General features: G+C 52.1%; 1 protein-coding gene across 3 annotated transcripts in view; it reads right to left on the bottom strand.

Annotated features, from left to right (window-relative positions):
* Nucleotides 1-24,381, bottom strand: part of nlrx1 (NLR family member X1) — a 50,515-nt gene that overhangs the window by 18,982 nt on the left and 7,152 nt on the right. For 2 of the 3 annotated variants that reach the window (XM_085967733.1, XM_085967732.1), the window contains exon 2: nucleotides 581-709. In XM_085967733.1, the coding sequence (XP_085823859.1) occupies nucleotides 581-668 (88 nt within the window). In that variant the 5' untranslated portion in view covers nucleotides 669-709. Of the gene's footprint in view, nucleotides 1-580; nucleotides 710-14,393; nucleotides 14,591-24,381 lie in introns of those variants that run through there. The other variant, XM_085967735.1, reaches the window with a different exon arrangement.

The raw sequence follows: 24,381 nt of genomic DNA, 5'->3' as shown, positions 1-24,381 counted from the left end.
AGCGGAGGAGTGTGGGACATAGGGCTGGAGGAGATATGTATGGATAGATCTGTATTTTTGTGTACAACCATGAATGTTTTTCGATGCTTTGGCAACATAAGATGTACCTTGTCATGCCAATAAAGCGATTTGAATTGAATTGATTGCAAAGTGAGGGAGGAGCGAGGTCATGGATGAGTGGGTAAATAAGGAGGCGGGTTTTCAAGTTAATGCGTGGTGGGGGAGGGCGTGGATAGGATGTGGATTGCGGAGCTGTGAACAAGTTGGAGTTGATGTTGGATGGAGCTCGGGTAACCAGTGTTGGAGAAGTTGAACTTGGAGATGATGGAGGTGGGGTTAAGGGTTTCAACAGCAGCGATGGAGAAGTGAAGATGGAGGCAGACATTACCCAGTTCCCTGAAACACATTGTTTGGTTTAACATTTAGTGTTACACAACATGTGCAGCGCAATAGCAGCATAGACTGTCCACGTCTTGTTCTATCACATTTAAAGACTCCAGTTTGCTGTAGTGCAGTGAAGGAGCACTCTTGGGGTTGGCGGTTGGACGGTGCACAATTCTGTCGGTAATTCAGCACCTACCGGTGAAAGGACATACGGCGGTGCTCGATGTCCGGTGCTTTATTAAGGTCCATTTTACGCCGGTGGGTAGATGCTTCAGGCACTGCATTCTGGCACAGCGAGGGGCCCGCGCACAGAACCCCCAAACACCTGAAAAGAGACACAAGAACATACAACACTCTGCGTACAAGACAAAACGGCCCTGCAAGTAAATAAATAAATACAAGACAGATCCGGTGATAGTGTCACAACAGGTCATCAACAATTCTTAATAGAATTAGCTGCAATTCCATCTCCCGGCTATAAAGCGCTTTGGGACATCCTGAGGTCATGAAAGGCGCTATAGAAATGCACGATCCAGTGACCCCGGTGGAAAGTGCAGGCAAGACTGGATTGGCCATGATGATCTCCATAGTTGATTGGCTTCGAACACTCACCAATCAAGGCTCACACAAGAGCAACGGCCACTTGGCAAGGACTGGAGGATGATTGGGACCACATTCCGGCATCAGGCAGCACCCGCTGGAGAAAATAAGAGAACCAGAAAACCCAACACCCCTTCCAGAAACAATGCTCTGCTGTGATGGTGCATCACACGATCCCAGTTAAATATTCAACAACTTGCTTTGTTTGAGCTTACCAAGAAAGAAAGAGGATCTTGAAACCACAACAATACAACGCTCGACCTCACATGGGGCACAGAGGGGTCGGGAAAGTGGCCTTGTGACATAGAGTACTGTCACATCACTACTCACCATGGGGACATTCAAAGGGCACCCTGAGTCCATCAAACTTTAATCGAGAAACAATATTGCTCGGGTCTATTTGCATAGTCATCAGGATCAGCACAAAATAGAGATGCACAGGCATGTAGGAAGTCCATTCAGGAAGTATGGAGCTTCCTACTTTGTTCTTCTATGTTAATAGTTATTTTTGCACATTGCAAGCCCCAACAGTTCGCGAGGCAGTGCAGCTTGATCCATTTTTTTTAGTCTTGGGTGGTGCTGAGTGACTGGATTACAGCTCAGCTCAGCACCAGGGAAGTATTCTACCATCAAGGGCACACCCCAAAATCACAACAACAACTTGCATTTATACAGCACCTACAACATAGTAAAACATCCCATGGCACTTCACAGGAGCGATTATCAAATAAGATTTGACACCGAGCCACATTTTAGGAGATATTAGGACAGGTGACCAATAGCTTGGTCAAAGAGGTAGGTTTTAGAGAGCGTCTTAAAGGAGGAAAGAGAGGTAGAGAGGCGGAGAGGATTAGGGAGGGAATTCCAGAGCTTAGGGCTTTGGCAATTGAAGGCACGGCCACCAATGGTGGAGCGATTAAAATCGGGGATGCACAAGAGGCCAGAATTGGAGGAACACAGAGATCTGGGGGGGGGGGGGGGGTGCGGGGGACTGAATTTGATTACAGCGATAGGGAGGGGCGAGGCCATGGAGGTATTTGAAAACAAGGATGAGAATGTTAAAATCGAGGCGTTGCTTAGCCGGGAGCCAGTGTAGGTCAGTGAGCACAGGGGGTGATGGGTGAACGGGACTCGGTGTGAGTTAGGACACGGGGCGGCAGAGTTTTGGATAAGGTTAAGTTCTGGAGGGTGAAAGATGGGAGGCCGGCCAGGCACACCCCAATATCGCCTGAGCAATCCTCATGCCCTCTCCCCGCTCCCCCACCCAAGACCACAAACATCGGGACTCCTCGGGGGAGGGAGACGTGGAGGTTTACACAAACGCTCTGAGCTGGCAAATTTTTAATCTACTTATCAGCGGAAGATATAAAGAAGGAAGCAACGTGGATCAGATAAAATCCACGACTCTTCACGCAACAACCGCCCACTTTAAATACAAGTTCCAAAGTTGAGATGATGCGCGACCTTTGTACTTTGTTACTCCTGACACTCTTAGACTGCGACCCATCGCAGGGTTTAGAATGGGTGTTTCTGCTCAGTCTGTCTAAAGCAAGAGGATTGTTGTGGAACACTTGGCACTGCCTTGGTTCCACAGTGCAGCCTATTGTTGACCTGCTGGGATGTCCTCTTTGAATTGTTTGGTAGGTTTCTAAGGACAGTGCTGGTTCATTAGTGAACGGGCACTAAATCACAACACCCAAGATCTGTTGGAATCAACAGCTTGGAATATATGCAACTTAATAAATAAAGATATGTCAGTATCTCAGGCCTTTCACATTCTCAAGACATCCCAAACTGCTTCACAGCCAAGAAACTTTGCAATGCTTTGTTGGCAAACATATCATCCACTTTATGCACAGTAAGTTCTCACAAACAGCAGCGAGATAGATGTTTTTGGACGTGATGTTGTTTGAGGGCCCTTCTTCTTCTTAGGCAGTCCCCCTGAACCGAGGATGACTTGCTTCCACACTAAAAATGAGTTCTCAGGTGACTGATGAGTCCAATGCGGGACCTAGTCTCTGTCACAGGTGGGGCAGACGGTGGTTGAAGGGGCGGGTGGGTGGGGTGCTCGGGTTGACGTGCGCTCCTTGCGCTTGGCTTCCGCTTGCTCCCGGCGAAAAGACTCGAGGTGTTCGCCGCCTTCCCGGATGCTTCTCCTCCACTTTGTGTGGTCTTGGGCCAGGGATTCCCAGGTGTCGGTGGGGATGTTACACTTTTTCCAAGGAGGCTTTGAGGGTGTCCTTGAAGCGTTTCCTCTGCCCACCTGGGGCTCTCTTGCCGTGTCGGAGTTCCGAGTAGAGCACTTGTTTTGGGAGTCTCATATCGGGCATGCGGACAATGTGACCTACCCATACATTACCCAGGACACCAGGAGAACTTCCTGCTCTTTTTCAAACAGGATTACAGCAAAATTGATTTAATCTCGATACATGCGTGCACAAGTCTACAGAATATGCCAACCGACGGATGATGTAAACATTGCCCAAGTGTTTTGCAATAACCTGCTAACTGAGATACAGGGCAAGATCAGTCTCGATATTGAGGAAGTAGCCTCCAATTATATCATCATGGAAAGCCCAAGGCTTTTGGGCGACCAGTACTCACCATAACAATTGCTTTAAATCAGAGAAACAAAGCTCACCGGAAGAGATATATTCCATTTCACAGAATCACAGAATCACAGAAACCCCACAGTGCAGATAGAGGCCATTTCGGCCCATCGAGCCTGCACCGACACATATCCCACCTGATCCCCGTAACTCCTACACCAACACATATCCCACCCTATCCCTGTAACCCCACGTATTGAATCCCCCTAACACTAAGGGTCAATTTATCATAGCCAATCAACCTAACCCGCACATCTTTGGACTGTGGGAGGAAACCGGAGCACCCGGAGAAAACCCACGCAAACACGGGGAGAATGTGCAAACTCCACACAGACAGTCGCCCGAGGCCGGATTCGAACCCGGGTCTCTGGCGCTGTCCACCCCACAGGTTCCTTTAGACAGCAGGTGGCAGAGGGGGATCATGCACAACCGGACAGATAGCAGGGCAAACAAAGAGAGGGATATAGTGAGGCACTCAGGCTCCCAATCACAAGGCCAAGAAGATCACCCTTTTGACACTGAATGTATTGGGCTGAGCTAGAAGGTGGGTCACACCTACTAGGAGTAGGAATTCACACAAGTGGCAAGTAACATTCGGACCACACAAGTGCCAGGCAATGACTATCTCCAACAAGCGAGACTCTAACTGTTGCGTCCGTGTATAATAAGACACAGACTGCGGAGGACAGTACAACAGGTGTTTACTCAACGTGGCTCACACTGCAACTGAACTGTACAGATTACTACTCAGTGCTATATACAGGTGTGGTCACTGCCGGTACTGCAGTATACATGAGCTGTAAAACATAGTTCCCCCCTTAAAGGTATATACATTACAATTCCTCCCCTTTTAGATTAACAGTACCATAACACTCATTTAACAATTAAATACCAAACTAATTACAATTAACACTTTTAACATGCAACATCAGCTGAAAATAGTCTATTTATATATTCAGTCTTTGGGGAGGCTTCCTGATCCTTTCTGGATAGCGCCTTTCCCGAGTGTCTTGCTCTTGGTGCGGAGGCGATTCTGGCCCCCTGTCGTCGGTTGGTTCATCAGCTTCCGATGCTACTGTTTCTGGGGTAGATGCGACCTGTACATCGGGTTCATCACCAGGTACATATGGGCAAGGCATGGGGTTGACTTGTTCCTGTGACTCTAGGATCTGGTCAGCATGGCGTCTCACGATGCTCTCCCCAACATCCACTGTGTACATTAGTGGGCCCTGCCGTGTGCATATCGTTCCTGGCTGCCATTTTTCTGTTCGGTAGTCGCGGGCCAAGACTGGTTGCCCTACATTGAAGCTCCTTGTTGGCTTCTCATGGATGTGCTGGAATTGCTTACTCTCAACATCTCTTCGTACGTTTGGTCTGAGCAAATCCAGGCGAGATCTTAACCTTCAGTTAAAGAACATCATGGCTGGGGCCTGGTTGGTGACTGCATGTGTCGCATTCCGGTAGGCGAACAGGAAATTGTCCACCTTGTGCTGCAGCGGAATGTTGTCATTGTACATAGCCTTTATTGCCTTCTTAAAGGTTTGTACGAACCTCTTAGCCAATCCATTTGTGGCTGGATGATACGGGGCGGATGTGTAATGCCTTACCCCATTCTTTTTCAAGAACCTCCGGAACTCTTCGGACACAAACTGTGGTCCGTTGTCGGAGCAAATCTGTTCTGGCAAGCCATTCCTGGCAAAAATGGTCCGTAGGACTGCAATAGTTTTCTCCGTGGTGGTGGAGGACATTTTGATGACCTCAGGCCATTTCGAGTGCGCATCCACGGCTATTAAAAACATTGAGTCCATGAATGGACCAGCAAAATCAATATGCACCCGTTGCCATGGAGATGAGGGCCACTCCCATGGGTGTAGAGGGGCATGTGGTGGTGCATTTTGGACTTTCTGGCATCCTGAGCAGCTCTTAGTCAGGTCCTCGATTTGTTTATCGATTCCCGGCCACCACACATAAGCCCTAGCTAGGCTTTTCATTTTTACCCCTCCCAGATTACCCTCATGAAGCTCATTGAGCACTCTATCCCTTAACTTGGGTGGAATTACCACTCGGGATCCACACATCAACGTCCCCCAGCACACTGACAGCTGTTCTCTCCTTGTCGAGAATGCTGGCAACAGTGAGTCGCCATGTGCTGGCCATCCCTTCACCGTCAAATCATATACCCGAGACAGTGTCGGGTCATTTCGGGTTTCCTTTTCGATACAAGCATTAGTTACCGGTAGGTATTCAACTATAGTCGAATGGAATATTTCGACAGGATCCACTGCTGGTGCTTCCTCCGCAGTAGGCAGTGGCAGGCGTGATAGCCCATCAGCATTTCCATGCTGTTTCGTGCCCTTATATTCAATCTCATAGTGGTGCGCCCCTAGAAAAAGTGACCATCTTTGTAGTCGTTGCGCAGTCATCATCGGAACGCCCTTCTTCGGATTAAAAATGGAGACAAGAGGCTGGTGGTCAGTCAGCAAGGTGAATTTCTGCCCGTGCAGATAGTGATTGAACTTTTTCACTCCCCACACTAAGCTGAGGGCCTCCCTGTCAATCTGGGCGTAGTAACGCTCGGCTGAGGTTAGTGATCGTGACGCAAAGGCTATTGGCCTCTCTGAGCCGTCCGAGAATTTGTGCGACAGCACCGCTCCAATGCCGTAGGGTGACGCATCACATGCCAACCGAATTGGTAATGCCGGGTTGTAATGGGCCAATACCTCTTTCGATGTGATTAGTGTTTTGCTCTTCTGGAAAGCTCGTCTACATTCGTCACTCCACTTCCATGGCACCCTAGTTTGCAGTAGGGTGTTCAGTGGGTGTAGTATTGTAGACAAATTTGGCAAGAACTTATGGTAGTAGTTTACCAGCCCGAGGAACGACCTCAGTTGTGACACATTTTCCGGTGCTGGAGCCTTGACTACTGCCTCAATCTTCTCTGGGGACTTATGTAACCCCTCTTTATCGATAACATGGCCACAATATGAGATCTGTTTTCTAAAAAACTCGCATTTGGGGCGGTTAGCTTGGAGCCCATATTCCTGCAATCTAGTGAGCACCTGCTCCAGGTTGGCAAAGTGATCACTGTCATTTTCGCCCGTGACCAGGATGTCGTCCAAATAACACTGGGTCCCTGGGATCCCTTGCAGGACTTGTTCCATTGCCCTCTGCCAAATAGCCGGAGCTGATGCTACCCCGAATACCAGCCGGTTGTATTGGTAGAGACCTTTATGGGCGTTGATTGCGAGGTATTTTTTTGATGCTTCTTCTACCTCCATTTGCAGATACGCCTGGGCCAGATCAATCTTAGTGAAGCGTTTCCCTCCAGATAGCGAGGCGAAAATATCTTCAACCCGTGGAAGTGGATATTGTACGGTGTGAAGGACCGGGTTCACTGTTACCTTAAAGTCCCCACAGATGCGAACCTTCCTTGGTTCCCCAGGCGTGCTGCTCAACGACTTTTTCATCACAGGGGCGATGGGTGTAGCCCACTCGCTCCAGTCTACCTTGGACAGTACACCTGAACGTTCCAGACTCTCCAGCTCTGCTTCGATGGCTGGGCAGATCGCATAAGGTACCGGTCTGGCCTTAAAAAATTTTGGGCTTGCGTTTTCTTCAATTTTAACCGTCGCTGTCATGCCTTTTAGTGTTCTGAGTCCTTGCTGGAACATTTCTTTCGCGTCAGTTAGGATCTTTGACAGTCGCCCAGGTGTGACGTCGTTATCCTTTTTGTCAGCCACAGTCAGTGCCTGTATGGAATGCCAATCCAGTTGTATTTTCCGGATTCATTCACGTCCCAGTAATGGTGGTCCTCCATCTTGCAATACATACAGGTCTAGTTTTGGTGTTTCCTTACCGTTATATATAACGGTCACCCTTATTTTTCCTTTGGGGTAGACTTTTTGCCCCGTGTACGTCTTCAAAATAATTTTTGTGTCTCTCAAAATAATTTTTGTAGTCCCGTCGGTTTATGACTGTTAGGGCTGATCCTGTTCCATCTTTACCTGGACTCCTGCTAACTTGAGAGTGACCCAAATGGTTCGGTGATCCTCCGTTGTGATCACGTTATGTAGTTTCAGACAACTCAGTTCCCTGCTTTCGGAGTCGTTATCACTCTTTTGTTCGTCTGAACTATTCTCCGTCATCTTATGTACCTTCTTGTACTTTCCTTTGGTAGGTTTCTTATTGCTGGTTTTCTTTCCCGACCTGCAGACTCGTGCTATGTGTCCTACTTTTCCACACTGTCTGCACACTTTGTCTTTGAACCAGCAATCATTCTGGTCGTGTGTTGTTCTGCCGCAGCGATAGCACTTCTCTGTTCCATATGACATTTCGTTTGTGCCATATTCTTGCGGTCTCTGTTGTATCTCTGCAGCGCCCCGTGCTGCTGCTTCATATGATACCGCAATGCGGAAAGCCTTTTCCAGCGTAAGGTCCTTTTCAGATAAAAGCCATTTCTGGGTTCCTTCACTTTGAAGCCCACACACAAACTTGTCCCTCAAGGTATCTGCCAGTCCCGCTCCAAACTGGCAGTGTTTCGATAGTTTGCGCAGTTCTGTTAAATAATCAGCATTGCTTTCATCCTTATGCTGGTTCCGTTTGTGAAACTTGAATCTTTCTGTTATCAGCAGCGGTGTGGGGTTTAAATGTTCATTTAGTATCGTTACTATGTCTTCAAAACTCTTTTCCATTGGCTTCGTTGGGGTTACTAGATTTCGTAATAAACCATACGTCTTTGCACCCATTAAATTTAACAATACCGACGCTTTCTTGTCATCTGACACCTCATTTGCCTTGCAGTACACCTCTATTCGTTCGACATATGTAGTCCAATCTTCGACTTCATTGTCAAATGCGGTGATACTGCCACTCTTCGGCATTTTGGGTGTGGTTTAAAATGGCGTCTCCCAATGGCTTAAAATGGCATCTCCCTTGCTTTCCTTCCCCCCCCGCTGCTGCCAACGCCGCTCCCGGCGGTTCTCGTGGCAATGGCAGCGCCCTGTAGGTTTCGCGCGCTTCTCCTGCGCTGCTGCCAACGCCGGTCCTCGTGGCAATGGCGGCGCCTCGCGGGTTTCTGCGCGTCTCTCTCTCCCTCTCTCCGACGCTGCTCGGCCCCTGAACACCGGCTGCGCCCTGTGCGCTCTGCCCTCCCTCTCTCTCCCCCGTCGACGCTGCTCGGCCCTTTGCTGTGCCGCTCGGTCGGGCTCTAGCCCGCCGCTGTCCGGGAAGGTTCTGCGCACTACCTGTTGCCAGCCCGTTTCGCTGGACCACCTCGACTGGAAAGCCAAGCCTGGCTCTCGACAGCCTCCCCCGAAATTCTCGAGTCTCTGCTGGATGACTGGGCGGTTGCCCGTGGTCGACGCCCGAGTCTCTGGCCTTGACCTCCAATCCACTGATCTCCAGGAACGAATCCCCAGGAGGTGATGCAGAGTTGCAGGTAGGTTCGAACCTGCCTCGTCGCCAATGATGCGTCCGTGTCGCCAATGATGCGTCCGTGTATAATAAGACACAGACTGTGGAGAACGGTACAACAGGTGTTTACTCAACGTGGCTCACACTGCAACTGATCTGTACAGATTACTACTCAGTGCTATATACAGGTGTGGTCACTGCCGGTACTGCAGTATACATGAGCTGTAAAACATAGTTCCCCCCTTAAAGGTATATACATTACACTAACCATCTCCCCTTGACATTCAATGGCATTACCATCGCTGAATCCCCCACTATCAACATCCTGGGGGTTACCATTGATCAGAAACTGAACTGGACCAGCCATATAAATACTGTGGCAACAAGAGCAGGCCAGAGGCTGGGAATTCTGCAGCGAGTGTCTCACCTCCTGACTCCCCAAAGCCTTTCCACCATCTACAAGGCACAAGTCAGGAGTGTGATGGAATACTCTCCACTTGCCTGGATGAGTGCAGCTCCAACAACACTCAAGAATCTCGACACCATTCAGGATAAAGCAGCCCGCTTGATTGGCACCCCATCCACCACCTTCAACATTCACTCCCTCCACCACCGGCGCACCGTGGCTGCAGTGTGTACCATCTACAAGATGCACTGCAGCAACTTGCCAAAGCTCCTTCAACAGCACCTTCCAAACCCGCAACCTCTACCACTTAGAAGGACAAGGGCAGCAGACGCATGGGAACATCACCACCTACAAGTTCCCCTCCAAGCCACACACCATCCTGACTTGGACCTGTATCGCCGTTCCTTCACTGTCGCTGGGCCAAAATCCTGGAACTCCCTTCCTAACAGCATTGTGGGTGTACCTACACCATATGGACTGCAGCGGTTCAAGAAGGCGGCTCACCACCATCTTCTCAAGGGCAATTAGGAATGGGCACTAAATGCAGGCCTAGCCAGCCAGTGATGCCCACATCCCATCAAAGAATTAAAAAAACTAAGGCCATGGTTTAAGAGCAGAACTCCAAGTGGAGAATTACAGTCGACTAGAGACAATTGAATCGCCATGTCCCCTTGTCACACCAGCCAACGTGAATCAAAACTTAACTAGTCAGACGGGAGCACAGTGTTTCACTACCATGGATGTAGCCATGACTCAGTGGGCAAGGCTCTCACCTCGGAGTCAGAAAGTTGCGAGTTCAAGTCCCACTCCAGGGACGTGAGCACAAAAATCTAGGTTGACACTCCCAGTGCAGTGCTGAGGGAGCGCCACAGTGTCAGAGGGGCAGTACCGAGGGAGCGCCGCACTGTCGGAGGGGCAGTACTGAGGGAGCGCCGTACTGTCGGAGGGGCAGTACTGAGGGAGCGCCGCACTGTCGGAGGGGCAGTACTGAGGGAGTGCTGCACTGTCGGAGGGGCAGTACTGAGGGAGCGCTGCACTGTCGGAAGGGCAGTACTGAGGGAGCGCTGCACTGTCGGAGGGGCAGTACTGAGGGAGCGCCGCACTTGTCAGAGGGGCAGTACTGAGGGAGCGCCGCACTTGTCAGAGGGGCAGTACTGAGGGAGCGCCACACTGTCGGAGGGGCAGTACTGAGGGAGCGCTGCACTGTCGGAGGGGCAGTACTGAGGGAGTGCTGCACTGTCGGAGGGGCAGTACTGAGGGAGCGCCGTACTGTCGGAGGGGCAGTACTGAGGGAGTGCTGCACTGTCGGAGGGGCAGTACTGAGGGAGCGCCGCACTGTCGGAGGGGCAGTACTGAGGGAGCGCCGCACTGTCGGAGGGTCAGTACTGAGGGAGTGCTGCACTGTCGGAGGTGCCGTCTTTTGGATGAGACGTTAAACCGAGGCTCCGTCTGCTCTCTCAGGTGGATGTAAAAGATCCCACGGCACTATTTCAAAGAAGAGCAGGGGAGTTCTCCCCGGTGTCCTGGGGCCCATATTTATCCTTCAATCAACATCACTAAAACAGATTATCTGATTATTATCACATTGCTGTTTGTGGGAGCTTGCTGTGCGCAAATTGGCTGCCGCGTTTCTTATGTTACAACAGTGACTACACTTCCAATGTACTTCATTGGCTGTAAAGCGCTTTGGGACGTCCGGTAGTCATCAATGGTGCTATAGAAATGCAAGTCTTTCTTTAATGTGTTTCGGAATATGAGAGTTCACCCTGGAGAACTGGCCTTTTCATTTAATAGCCGACAGTATATCTGGATTCGGTCTCCATTCAGATACACAAACTCCGGAGTGGAGTATATTAACTGCACCAGTCCTTGTTTATAGAATTATATTGGTTACGTTACTTATTTATCGGAATGTATTGGCATTATTTAGTCTTTAGTCTGTGATTGTCATGTATGTATGCATGCATGATTGACACATTTACCAGAGTTTCCACTACTAATTCAGTCATGTGGGGAGACTGGAGAAGCTGGGGTTGTTCTCCTTAGAGCAGAGAAGGTGGAGAGGAGATTTGATCGAGGTGTTCAAAATCATGAACGGTTTTAATAGAGTAAATAAGGTACTGTTTCCAGTGGCAGGAAGGTGGGTAACCAGAGGACAGAGATTTAAGGTGATTGGCAAAAGAACCAGAGGGGGAGATGAGGAAACATTTTTTTTTTTTTTTTTAATAAACGCAGCGAGTTCTGATCTGGAATAAGCTAGTAAATGGCTTGTTAAGGGAGACATAAGCATGCCCTGCCTTGACTAGACTTGCGTGAGAGCCTTTGTTGGCAAAGAACTACAGTAAACTATCTCAGAGACTGCAATCCGTGCGCAAGGTGAATATTATTTATTTACTCAATGTTTAAGTGCTGTTGACCATGATTCAAAGGTTAATAAACAATTGTTCTGGAACGGTTCCTGCAGATTGGAGGATAGCAAATGTAACCCCGCTATTTAAGAAAGGAGGGAGAGAGAAAACAGGGAACTATAGGCCTGTTAGCCTCACATCAGTAGTTGGGAAAATGCTGGAATCTATTATAAAGGATGCAATAACTGGGCACTTAGAAACTAATAAGATTGGGCAGAGTCAACATGGATTTATGAAAGGGAAATCCTGTTTGACAAACCTGTTGGTGTTCTTTGAGGATGTAACTAGTGGAGTAGACAAAGGGGAACCGGTAGATGTGTATCTGGATTTTCAGAAGGCCTTCGATAAGTTCCCACACAAGAGGTTGGTGAACAGAATTAGGGCACATGGAATTGGGGGTAATATACTAGCATGGATTGAGAATTGGTTAACAGACAGAAAACAAAAAGTAGGGATAAACGGGTATTTTTCAGGATGGCAGGCTGTGACTAGTGGGGTACCGCAAGGATCAGTGCTTGGGCCCCAGCTATTCACAATCTATATCAATGATTTGGATGAGGGGACTAAATGTAACATTTCCAAATTTGCTGATGATACAAAGCTAGGTGGCAGTGTCAGTTGTGAAGAGGATGTGAAGAGGCTTCAAGGGGATCTTGACAGGCTCAGTGAGTGGGCAAGAACATGGCAGATGGAATATAATGTGGATAAATGTGAAGTTATCCACTTTGGTAGAAAAAACAGAAAGGCAGAGTATTTCCTAAATGGTGAAAGATTGGGGAATGCAGATGCTCAAAGGGACCTGGGTGTCCTTGTACATGAGTCACTGAAAGTGAATGTGCAGGTGCAGCAAGCCATTAGGAAGGCAAATGGTATGCTGGCCTTCATTACAAGAGGATTTGAGTACAGGTGTAAAGAAGTCTTACTGCAATTATATAGGGCCTTGGTGAGACCACACCTGGAGTACTGTGTACAATTTTGGTCTCCTTACCTAAGGAAGGATATACTTGCCATAGAGGGAGTGCAACGAAGGTTCACGACATTGATTCCTGAGATGGCGGGACTGTCGTATGAGAAGAGATTGAGTAAACTAGGCCTGTATTCTCTTGCATTCAGAAGAATGAGAGGGGATCTCATTGATGCATACAAAATTATTACAGGGCTTGATAGGGTGGATGCTGGGAGAATGTTTCCCTTGGCTGGGGAGTCTAGAACCAGGGGCCACAGCCTCAAGATAAAGGGTAGGCCATTCAGGACTGAGATGAGAAGAAATTTCTTCACAGAGTGGTGAATCTTTGGAATTCTCTACCCCAGAGGGCTGTGGAGGCTCAGTCATTGGGTATATTCAAAACAGAAGTCGATAGATTTCTGACTAGTAAGGGCACCAAGGGATATGGCGATAGGGCCGGTGAATGGAGTTGGGGCAGAAGATCAGCCATGATCTCATTGAATGGCGGAGCAGGCTCGAGGGGCCGAATGGCCTACTCCTGCTCCTATTTCTTATGTTCTTATGTTTGTTCAGGATTTTGTTGTCCGAATTTATTCTTTGATGACTGCCATGAAAGGGTTAATTCGTGCCGCTTGGGTGATCGCAAGCTTGACCCTGAGCTTCTGGTTGCCTGCCAATTTAATTCTCTATCCCACTCTGCTCTCTCTGTCCTCGGCCTCCTACACTATTCCAATAAAGCTCAAGGAACAGCACCTCATCGTTCCACCAGGCACTTGACAGCTTCCCGGGCTCAACATCCTTAGATTTCAGTCAACGCTCCAATGTTCTGTTGGATATTCTGTAACCATTTACACCTCCTCTGGACCCATCTTTTGTTTCTTTATTGTCCCATTATCAGCTCCTTTTGCCTTGCACCATCATCCCTTTTGTCATTTAAGCAACCCTGCCCTCCACTCTATCACAGACTTGTCCCTTTGTTCTTTCCCTGCCGCTGTACTTGCTTAAAAACTGTTCATCTCGAGTATCTTCCAGTTCTGATAAAAGGTCATCGACCTGAAACATTAACTCTGTTCCTCACTCCACAGTCGCTGCCTGACCCGCTGAGTATTCCCAGCACTTGCATTTTTATTTCAGATTTCCAGCATCCGCAGTATTTTGTTTTTTGGCCAGTTCCCTCAGTGGCCGTGCCTTCTGTTGCTGAGGCCCTAAGCTCAGGAACTCCCTCCCTAAACCTCGCTACCTCTCTCTCCTCCCTTTAAGACGCTCCTTAAAACCTACCTCTTTGACCAAGCTTTTGGTCACCTGTCCTAATATCTCTTTGTGGCTCGGTGTCAAATTTTGTCTGATAATCGCTCCTGTGAAGCACCTTGGGACGTTTTACTACGTTTAAAGGTGCTGTATAAATGCAAGTTGTTGTTTGGGCCCCAATTCAAGGACCACTTGAACCTTTAGATGTTCATGAAAGCAGAGCAGAAGTACAGAGGCAGTGGCGAAAATCCAAACTGACCACCCCACCCCCTTTCACTTGCGAACTTCCCACAAGGTCTCGGCCTCAACTCTGCAGAAAGAAACAGCACCCAATCCGCCCATGGCCTTCGTCCCGCACTATCACACATTTAGAGACCGACCTTTGATGTCGCTGTTGCTGTCAAACTCCTCCACTCGAGTGGTCTTTAGCCAGTATTGGACAGCGCTCCCTGCTCCGGGCTGGTCAGATGAGCAGTGAGCAGGGTGCCAACTCTGTGTCTAACAATCACTGGCACGAGAATCGAAATCTCGGCTACAATCCGTGACGTGAAAGGCTACAGCTCTTGCGTTCAAACATTTCGCAACTACTGTTCTATTTTGGCAGCAACCAGTAACAGAACACACAGGCACATCAACTGGTTGCAATGCAAGCTTGTCGCATACTTATCTCACCACAGATGCCATTGCAAGTACCGTAAAATCTAGTGTATATGCTGCACTGTAAATGTTTTTTGTGATCTCTTTCAATGCAAGGTAGTAACTTCAAGCCTATGTTGTCTCTGTTGGCGTCACCTTCACCCAAGTCAGAAGGTTGTGGGCCCAAGGACAAAGCCGCCCGCTTGATTGGCACCCCATCCACCACCTTAAACATTCACTCCCTCCACCACCGGCGCACCGTGGCTGCAGTGTGCACCATCTACAAGATGCACTGCAGCAACTCGCCAAGGCTTCTCCGACAGCACCTCCCAAACCCGCGACCTCTTCCACCTAGAAGGACAAGGGCAGCAGGCGCATGGGAACACCACCACCTCCAAGTTCCCCTCCAAGTCACACACCACCCTGACTTGGAAATATATCGGCCGTTCCTTCATCGTGGCTGGGTCAAAATCCTGGAACTCCATCCTTAACAGCACTGTGGGAGCACCTTCACCACACGGACTGCAGCGGTTCAAGAAGGCGGCTCACCACCACCTTCTCGAGGGCAATTAGGGATGGGCAATAAATGCTGGCCTTGCCAGCAATGCCCACATCCCAGGAACGCTTTAAAAAAAAGCCCCACTCCAGGACTTAAGTTGCTAATCTGGCCAACTCTTCAGCGCAGTACTGAGGGGTGCTGCATTGTCAGAGGTGCTGTCTTTCATACGAGATGTTAAACGGAGGCTCCATCTGCCTGTTCCAATGGTTCAGGTGGACGTTAAAGATCCCTGGCACTGTTCGGACATCGCTCTCCTGATGACCGGGCCAACATTCATCCCTTAACCAACACCATCAAAAACAGACTAACTGACCATTCATTTGTTGCTTGTGGGATCTTGCTGTGCACAGACTAGTGGCTGCGTTTGTAGCAACAGTGAATATGTCAGCCGTTGCTCAGTGGGTAGCACCCTCGCCTCTGGGTCATAAGGTTGTGGGTTCCGAGTCCCACTCCAGAGACGAGCATAAAATCCAGGCTGACACTCCCAGTGCAGTACTGAGGGAGCGCTGCACTGTCGGAGGTGCTGTCTTTTGGATAAGACATTAAGCTGAGGCCCCGTCTGCTCTCTCAGGTAGACATAAAGGATCCCATGGCACTATTCGAAGAAGAGCAGGGGAGATATCCCCAATGGCATGGCCAGTATTTATCCCTCAAAACATCATCACGAAAACAGATGATCTGATCACTATCTCATTGCTGTTCGCGGGATCTTGCTGTGCACATACTGGCTGCCGTGTTTCATACATTACAACAGTGACTACACGTCCAACAGTGGCTACACGTCCAACGGTCACTACACGTCCAGCGGTCACTACACGTCCAACGGTCACTACACGTCCAACGGTCACTACACGTCCAACGGTCACTACACGTCCAACGGCCACTACACGTCCAACGGCCACTACACGTCCAACGGCCACTACACGTCCAACAGCCACTACACGTCCAACGGCCACTACACGTCCAACAGCCACTACACGTCCAACAGCCACTACACGTCCAACAGCCACTACACGTCCAACGGCCACTACACGTCCAACAGTCACTACACGTCCAACAGCCACTACACGTCCAACAGTACTTCATTTGGGACATCCTGAGGTCGAGAAATGCAAGTTCTTTCTTTCTAATATAGTTAATTGGTTGTTAAGCACCGTGGGCTGTCCGGAGACTGTGATAAAGCCGTATGGAAGTTTGTTTTCTTCTAAAAGCGGCAAAGTTCTAAAAATAACTTCAAAAATAGTTTTCCACACGGCATTATAGCACTTGTGACACAAAGGGATCAGTCACTGGGCACACAGCCTAGTTCAGCATTAATACACCAGCGATCTTTAGTTGCAGCATTTCTACAAGTTAGCACAACCGAATCTAATTGTCTTTTTCCAAACTTGTCCCCAACTCCCTTTAAGCTGCTGCCTGTGTCTGGGGCACAGTTCCCCGACTCTCTGGAATACCTCACTCACGTGCCGATGCTTCACCTGGGTAGCGAGGGTTGGCGTGTTACTGGGTCCTGTCATGCATCCCAGTCAAGCTCGGTCGTGTTGTCGCCCAACACACACTTTACAGCAGGTGTTAACAAGTAGATCCAATCCTTCCCCCGCCCCTTGTCCAGGAGCACCGAGGATAACTGTAGCCTCCTCCCAGATGCTGCCCTAGCGAAGGTCAGCTAGATCAGCAGGAACTGCACCTGGGATTTTATCATCTATTGGTTTAGTACAGCACTGTGAGGTGTCAGCACTCACTCCACCTCTAGCGGGGCGGATCTTCATTCAGGAATTAACTTGCAGTCTGCCTCTCATTGAACATAATGCAAATTGGGCATGTTCTTGAGTGTCAGCCGGGGCTCAGTACATGGACCACTTTCCATACCTCGGGTGCCTACTGTCGACCTCAAAGCACTGGAGAGGTACCACCAACGCTGCCTCCGCAAGATCCTGCAAATCGATTGGCAGGATAGGTGCACCAACATCAGTATTCTTGCTCAGGCCAACATCCCCAGCATCGAAGCTTTGACCACGCTCAATCAGCTCCGATGGACGGGTCACATTGTCCGCATGCCCGATACGAGACTCCCAAAACAAGCGCTCTACTCGGAGCTCCGGCACAGCAAGAGAGCCCCAGGTGGGCAGAGGAAAAGCTTCAAGGACACCCTCAAAGCCTCCTTGAAAAAGTGTAACATCCCCACCGACACCTGGGAATCCCTGGCCCAAGACCGCACAAAGTGGAGGAGAAGCATCCGGGAAGGCGCCGAACACCTCGAGTCTCTTCGCCGGGAGCAAGTGGAAGTCAAGCGCAGGCAACGCAAGGAGAGCACGTCAACCCAAGCTCCCCACCCACCCGCCCCTTCAACCACCGTCTGCCCAACCTGTGACAGAGACTGTAGGTCCCGCATTGGACTCATCAGTCACCTGCGAACTCAGTTTTAATGTGGAAGCAAGTCATCCTCGGTTCCGAGGGACTGCCTAAGAAGAAGGGAGTAGGTAGAAATCTCTCCTCCCAGTTGGAAGTTTGTGGGTTCAAGTCCCGCTCCAAACACTTGAGCACATAATTCCAGATGACACTCCAGTGCAGTGCTGAGGGAGCGCCGCACTGTCGGAGGGGCAGCGCTGAGGGAGCGCCGCACTGTCGGAGGGGCAGCGCTGAGGGAGCGCCGCACTGTCGGAGGGGCAGCGCTGAGGGAGCGCCGCACTGTCGGAGGGGCAGCGCTGAGGGAGCGCCGCACTGTCGGAGGGGCAGCGCTGAGGGAGCGCCGCACTGTCGGAGGGGCAGCGCTGAGGGAGCGCCGCACTGTCGGAGGGGCAGCGCTGAGGGAGCGCCGCACTGTCGGAGGGGCAGCGCTGAGGGAGCGCCGCACTGTCGGAGGGGCAGCGCTGAGGGAGCGCCGCACTGTCGGAGGGGCAGCGCTGAGGGAGCGCCGCACTGTCGGAGGGGCAGCGCTGAGGGAGCGCCGCACTGTCGGAGGGGCAGCACTGAGGGAGCGCCGCACTGTCGGAGGGGCAGTACTGAGGGAGCGCCCGCACTGTCAGAGGTGCCGTCTTTCGGATGAGACGTTAAACCAAGGCCCCGCCTGCTCTCAGGTGGGACATAAAAGATCCCACGGCCACTATTTCAAGAAGAGCAGGGGAGTTCTCCCCGGTGTTCTGGCCAATATTTATCCCTCAACCAACATCACTAAAAGCAGATTATCTGGTCATTATCACATTGGTGTGTGTTTGTGGGAGCTTGCTGTGCGCAAATTGGCTGCTGCGTTTCCTACATTACAACAGTGACTACACTTCAAAAAGTACTTCATTGGCTGTAAAGTGCTACTGTATATAAATGTAAGTCTTTCTTTCTAAAGAGGTGGTCCGATCGCTGCTTTTAGGATTCTAAAAATAACCAGATATCGACCATGACGAGACATTTCACCTTGTTCAGATCAGTAGAAATAGAGGACGCGGCCTGCGCTTGAAGGGCTGGCGGGGGGGGGGGCGGGGGGAGGTAAATTCAACACTAATCTGTGGAAACAATATTTCAGTGAGCGAGTGGTCAGTCTGTGGAACGGGCTCCCTGGAGGTGTGGGGAGTGTGGCGGGCTCGGGAGCAACGGGTGACTGTGGACCTGTGGTTCCCAAAGCTCTCCACCACTGGGGGTTTTCCTCACCTCGTGTCTGGGTCTGTTGTAGACTCATTGATAGAGATTGATCGCTGTGATTAGTCAACAACTCCATTATCATTGTATCATGCGACTGCCGGGCCGCTAGAAGGCGAACTCGATGGACCGTGGTCTTTTTATCGTCTAGAGATTCCAATGTTCCTATTATTTACCTGGACGTGAGTACCTTCAGCTCAACGTGCCCACACACATCCTGGAACTCATTCCGTACATTAACTATTGTGTAGGTTCAGCAATGAATTGAACATCGTGCCAGTGATTGGCAGTTTTGTTTATTTCTATACAATTCCTTTGAGCTGCTGTTGTGTTTTAAGTGTAACTGGGTTTGTTCAATGGGTTGAAATCCAATTTCAGCCTTAAAGACGTACACAGCCTCAATGGCCGTTAAAAAATGGGAACAGCCGTCTGCACTGACAGGACCTGGACCTGGACCTGGACCAGCGCCCAATATGCTCAAATTTCAAACCTTAGGCACCGAGGAACAAGGGGCCTAATGGAGGCAAGGGGCAGACTTCAGCCGTATCTAGCTAGTCCCACGTATCCTGCCTCGGAGCAGGGAGAGATAGGAGGCAAAGTAGAGGAAAGGGGAGGTAGGAGAAAGGAAGAGGAGACAGGTGGGAGGGGAGAACGGGATAGAGGTGGTGGAGAGGGGAGGAGGGGAGGAGGGGTGGGGAGGGGGGGGAAAAAGGAGGGGGGGGGAAAAGGAGGGGGGGGAAGGAGGGGGGGGGAAGGAGGGGGGGGGAAGGAGGGGGGAAAGGGGGGGAGAGGGGGGGGAGAGAGGGGGGTGGGAGAGAGGGGGGGTGGGAGAGAGGGGGGGGAGAGAGAGGGGGGGGGAGAGAGGGGGGGGGAGAGAGGGGGGGGGAGAGAGGGGGGGGGAGAGAGGGGGGGGGAGAGAGGGGGGAGAGGGGGGGGAGAGGGGGGGAAGGGGGGGGAGGGGGGGAAGGGGGGGGAGAGAGGGGGGGAAAGGGGGGGGGAAGGGGGAGGGGGGAAGGGGAGAGGGGGGAAGGGGAGAGGGGGGGAGAGAGGGGGGGGGAGAGGGGGGGGGGAGAGGGGGGGGGAGAGGGGGGGAGAGAGGGGGGGGGAGAGAGGGGGGAGAGAGAGGGGGGGGAGAGAGAGGGGGGGAGGGGGGGGGAGGGGGGGGAGAGAGGGGGGGGAGAGAGGGGGGGAGAGAGGGGGGGTGAGAGGGGGGGAGAGAGGGGGGGGGAGAGAGGGGGGGGGAGAGAGGGGGGGGGAGAGAGGGGGGGGAGAGAGGGGGGGGGAGAGAGGGGGGGGGAGAGAGGGGGGGAGAGAGGGGGGGAGGGGGAAGGGGGGAGAGAGGGGGGGATGGGGGAGGAAGAGGGGGGGAGAGGGGGGGGAGAGGGGGGGGAGAGGGGGGGGAGGAGAGGGGAGGAGAGGGGGGGAGGAGGGGGGGGGAGGAGAGGAGGGGGAGGAGAGGAGGGGGGAGGGAGGGGGGGGAGGGGGGGAGGAGGGGGGGAGGAGAGGAGGGGAGGGGGGAGAGGAGAGGAGGAGGGGAGGGGGGAGGAGAGGGGGGAGGAGAGGGGGAGGAGAGAGGGGGGGAGGGGGGAAGGAGAGGGGGGTGATGCGCTATCAATTACTCATAAAAGACTGAGAGTTAGAAGAGTAACTAAAGGCTTTTATTAACAACAGAATGGAGGTCTGCCTCGAGTGGTCGACCGGTCCAGGATACAAAGGCTGGGGAACAGTCACCTTTATACTAGGACCTGTGGGAGGAGTCAGCCGAGGCATGTCCAGGCATGTACACAGTGGAATACAAACAGGACAAACAGGAATACAAACAGTGGTTTACCACATTCACCCCTTGTTTAAAATTGAGTCCGGCGGGGTGAAGTGTATTAAAAGTTAGTGTATTGGAGTCTCTCCGGAGGTCTTGTCTGCCGCTGTGATCGGCGTGGCGACGGCAGGGGTAGTGAAGCTTCCGGCGTCGAGTCCAGCGTAGGCTGTGGCACAGGCGTGTCGTCCTCGTAGATGTCGAGCGGGTCGCGGGGCCCAGGCCTGCCGTCTGCTGGGGCTGGATATCGGATCGTGGGGGGGGGGGGGTGGTATTGGGTAGTGGGTTACTGTGGTCCCCGAGGGTGCAAGGTCTCTTATGGAGACTGTGTCCTCCCGCCCGTCCGGGTATGCGATGTAAGCATACTGGGGGTTGGCGTGGAGGAGGTCGACCCTCTCGACCAGGGGGTCCGTTTTATGGGTCCTCACGTGTCTTCTCAGTAGGACCGGCCCTGGGGACGTCAGCCATGGCGGTAGCGATGTCCCTGATGTGGACTTCCTTGGGAAGACAAACATTTTCTCATGAGGGGTGGCGTTAGTGGCAGGCAGAGCAGTGACCGAATAGAGTGGAGCGCATCGGGGAGCACATCCTGCCAGCGGGAGGTTGGAAGGCCCCTAGACTTTAAGGCTAGCAGGACGGCCTTCCAAACTGTCGCATTTTCTCTTTCCACCTGTCCGTTCCCCCGGGGGGTTGTAACTGGTGGTCCTGCTTGTGGCAATACCCCTAGTTAGCAGGTACTGACGGAGTTCGTCGCTCATAAACGATGAGCCCCGGTCGCTATGGATATAGCTGGGGAAGCCGAACAGGGTGAAGAGGTTGTTCAGACATTTAATGACCGTGGCACTGGTCATGTCCGGGCAGGGGATGGCGAACGGGAAACGGGAGTACTCATCAATAATATTGAGGAAGTACACATTGCGGTCGGAGGAGGGGAGAGGCCCTTTAAAATCAACGCTCAGGCGCTCGAAGGGGCGAGTGGCTTTTATCAGGTGGGCCCTGTCTGGTCTATAAAAGTGTGGTTTGCACTCAGCGCAGACTTGGCAGTTCCTGGTCATGGTCCTGACCTCCTCAATAGAGTAAGGCAGGTTGCGGGCCTTGATGAGGTGGAAGAACCTGGTGACCCCCGGGTGGCAGAGGTCATTGTGGAGGACCCGTAGTCTATCGATCTGCGCGCTGGCGCAGGTGCCACGCGATAGCGCATCCGGGGGTTCATTTAGCTTCCCGGGCCGGTACAAGATCTCGTAGTTGTAGGTGGAAAGTTCGATTCTCCACCTCAAGATCTTGTCATTTTTGATTTTGCCCCTCTGCTTGTTGTTAAACATAAAAGCAACTGAACGCTGGTCAGTGAGCAGGGTAAATCGTTTTCCGGCCAGGTAGTGCCTCCAATGACGCACAGCCTCCACAATCGCCTGGGCCTCCTTCTCAACAGCGGAGTGTCTGGTCTCCGGGCCTTGGAGGGTTCGTGAAAAGAAGGCCACGGGTCTCCCCGCCTGATTGAGGGTAGCGGCCAGGGCAAAGTCGGACGCGTCGCTTTCCACCTGGAAGGGGATGGATTCGTCCACTGCGTGCATGGTGGCTTTGGCAATGTCCTCCTTGATACGGTGGAAGGCTAAGCGGGCCTCTGCCGTCAAGGGAAAAGAGGTGGACTTGATCAGCGGACGGGCCTTGTCCGCATAGTAGGGGACCCACTGGGCGTAATAGGAGAAAAACCCTAGGCACCTCTTCAGGGCCTTGAGGCAGTGGAAGTTCCATAAGGGGACGCATCCGGTCGGGGTCGGGGCCGATGACTCAGTGTTCCACAACACAGCCAAGGATGGCGAGGCGGTTTGTGCGGAATATGCACTTCTCCTTGTTATATGTCAGGTTTAGGAGTTGGGCGGTGCGGAGGAATTTTTCGAGGTTTGCGTCATGGTCCTGCAAGTCACGGCCGCAGATGGTCACATTGTCCAGATATGGGAAAGTGGCCTGCAACGCATTTTGATCTACCATCCGGTCCATCTCCCTTTGGAAGATGGAGACCCCGTTGGTGACGCCAAAGGGAACCCTAAGGAAGTGATAGAGGCGGCCGTTTGCCTCAAAGGCAGTGTACTGGCGGTCCTCAGGGCGGATGGGGAGCTGGTGGTACGCTGATTTCAGGTCAATGGTCGAGAAGACGCGGTACTGCGCGATCTGGTTGACCATATCAGCTATACGGGGGAGTGGGTAGGCGTCCAGCAGGGTGTAGCGATTTATTGTCTGGCTGTAGTCGATGACCAGGCGCTGCTTCTCGCTGGTCTTAACGACCACAACCTGGGCTCGCCAGGGGCTGGTGCTGCCCTCAATAATCCCTTCTTTCAGGAGCCGCTCCACTTCGGTTTTAATGAAAACCCTGTCCCCGGCACTGTATCGCCTGCTCTTTGTGGCGATGGGCTTACAGTCGGGGGTGAGGTTAGCAAACAGTGGTGGGGGGGGTGACTCTGAGTGTGGAGAGGTTGCACCTGGTGCGCGGCGGGCAATTTGGAAGCTGCTGGCTGCGGACTGTGAGTGGGGGTAGGGGTCCACCGTACGCCATCGTAACACTTTTAAGGTGGCACTGAAAATCTAACCCCAGCAGGACGGCAGCGCAGAGGTCAGGCAGGACCAGAAGTTTAAAATGATCGTACCCGGTCCCGTCTACTACGAGTGTCACCACGCAGTAGCCGCCGATGTCCGCCGACTGGGACTCGGAGGCCATAGAAATCCGCTGTTGCGCAGGCAGGACTGGGAGAGAGCAACGCCGCACCGTGTCGGGGTGGATGAAGCTCTCCGTGCTCCCAGAGTCAAAAAGGCAGATTGTATCGTGACCATTTACCTTAATGTCCATTGTGGAACTGGCCAGTTGGTGCGGTCTCGCTTGGTCCAGTGTAACAGATGCAGCGTAGGGGTCGGTGTGTCGCTGCGGGTATCAGATGAGGCGGTGTCGGGGGCCTGCTGCGTCCCGGCTGTCGTCCAAGATGGCGGCGTCCATGATCCCCATGTGGCTGGAGGCGTCCAAAATGGCTGCTGTACCGGTGATTCGCACACGGCCGGGGAGGTCCAAAATGGCGGCCCGCATGGCCCACACGCGGCGCTGCTGGGGTTCGGGGTGGCTTTGGCCCTGCAGACGCTAGCGTAGTGTCCCTTCTTCCCGCAGCCCGAGCAGATTGCGTTTTTCGCCGGGCAGCGCGCTCTGGGGTGTTTTGCCTGGCCACAGAAGTAGCATTTCTGGCCTTGGGGCACTGCTGTCTGGCCTTGGGACACTGCTGCGGTAGTTGGGCCGTTGTTGGGGTGTGGCTGGGGTGGCACGGCGCTATGAGGCGGTCCTACCGTGTCCCAGGCTGTCATTCCCCGTGGCGTCCACGGTGCAGAGGAGTAGGCATCCATGCCCTGGTAGGCTGCATCCAACGATAGTGCGAGTTCAGAGGCCTTGTTGAGGTCGAGGTTACTCTGCTCCAACAGTCGCTGTCGTGTGTAATTGGATCTGTGGCCCGCTACAAAAGCGTCCCGGATAAGTTCCTCTGTGTACACGGCGGCCTTTACATCCTTACAACCACAGGCCCGGCCAAGCACAGACAGTGCCTGAAGGTATTCCACGGTCGATTCCCCAGGTTGTTGTTTACGACTCCCCAGGAGGTGCCTGGCGTACACTTCGTTCACTGGGCGCGTGTACTGGTCCTTGAGGAGCTTGATAGCATCCGCGTACGAGGTCGCGTCTTGGATGACCGAGTACACT

Source organism: Somniosus microcephalus, chromosome 26 (genome assembly GCF_052327205.1).
Source record: "Somniosus microcephalus isolate GS21.2 chromosome 26, FLI_Smic_1.0, whole genome shotgun sequence".
Classification (NCBI taxonomy): Eukaryota; Metazoa; Chordata; class Chondrichthyes; order Squaliformes; family Somniosidae; genus Somniosus; species Somniosus microcephalus.
Note: the sequence above shows the minus strand (reverse complement) of the source record. Positions and strands in the feature narration are given on the sequence as shown.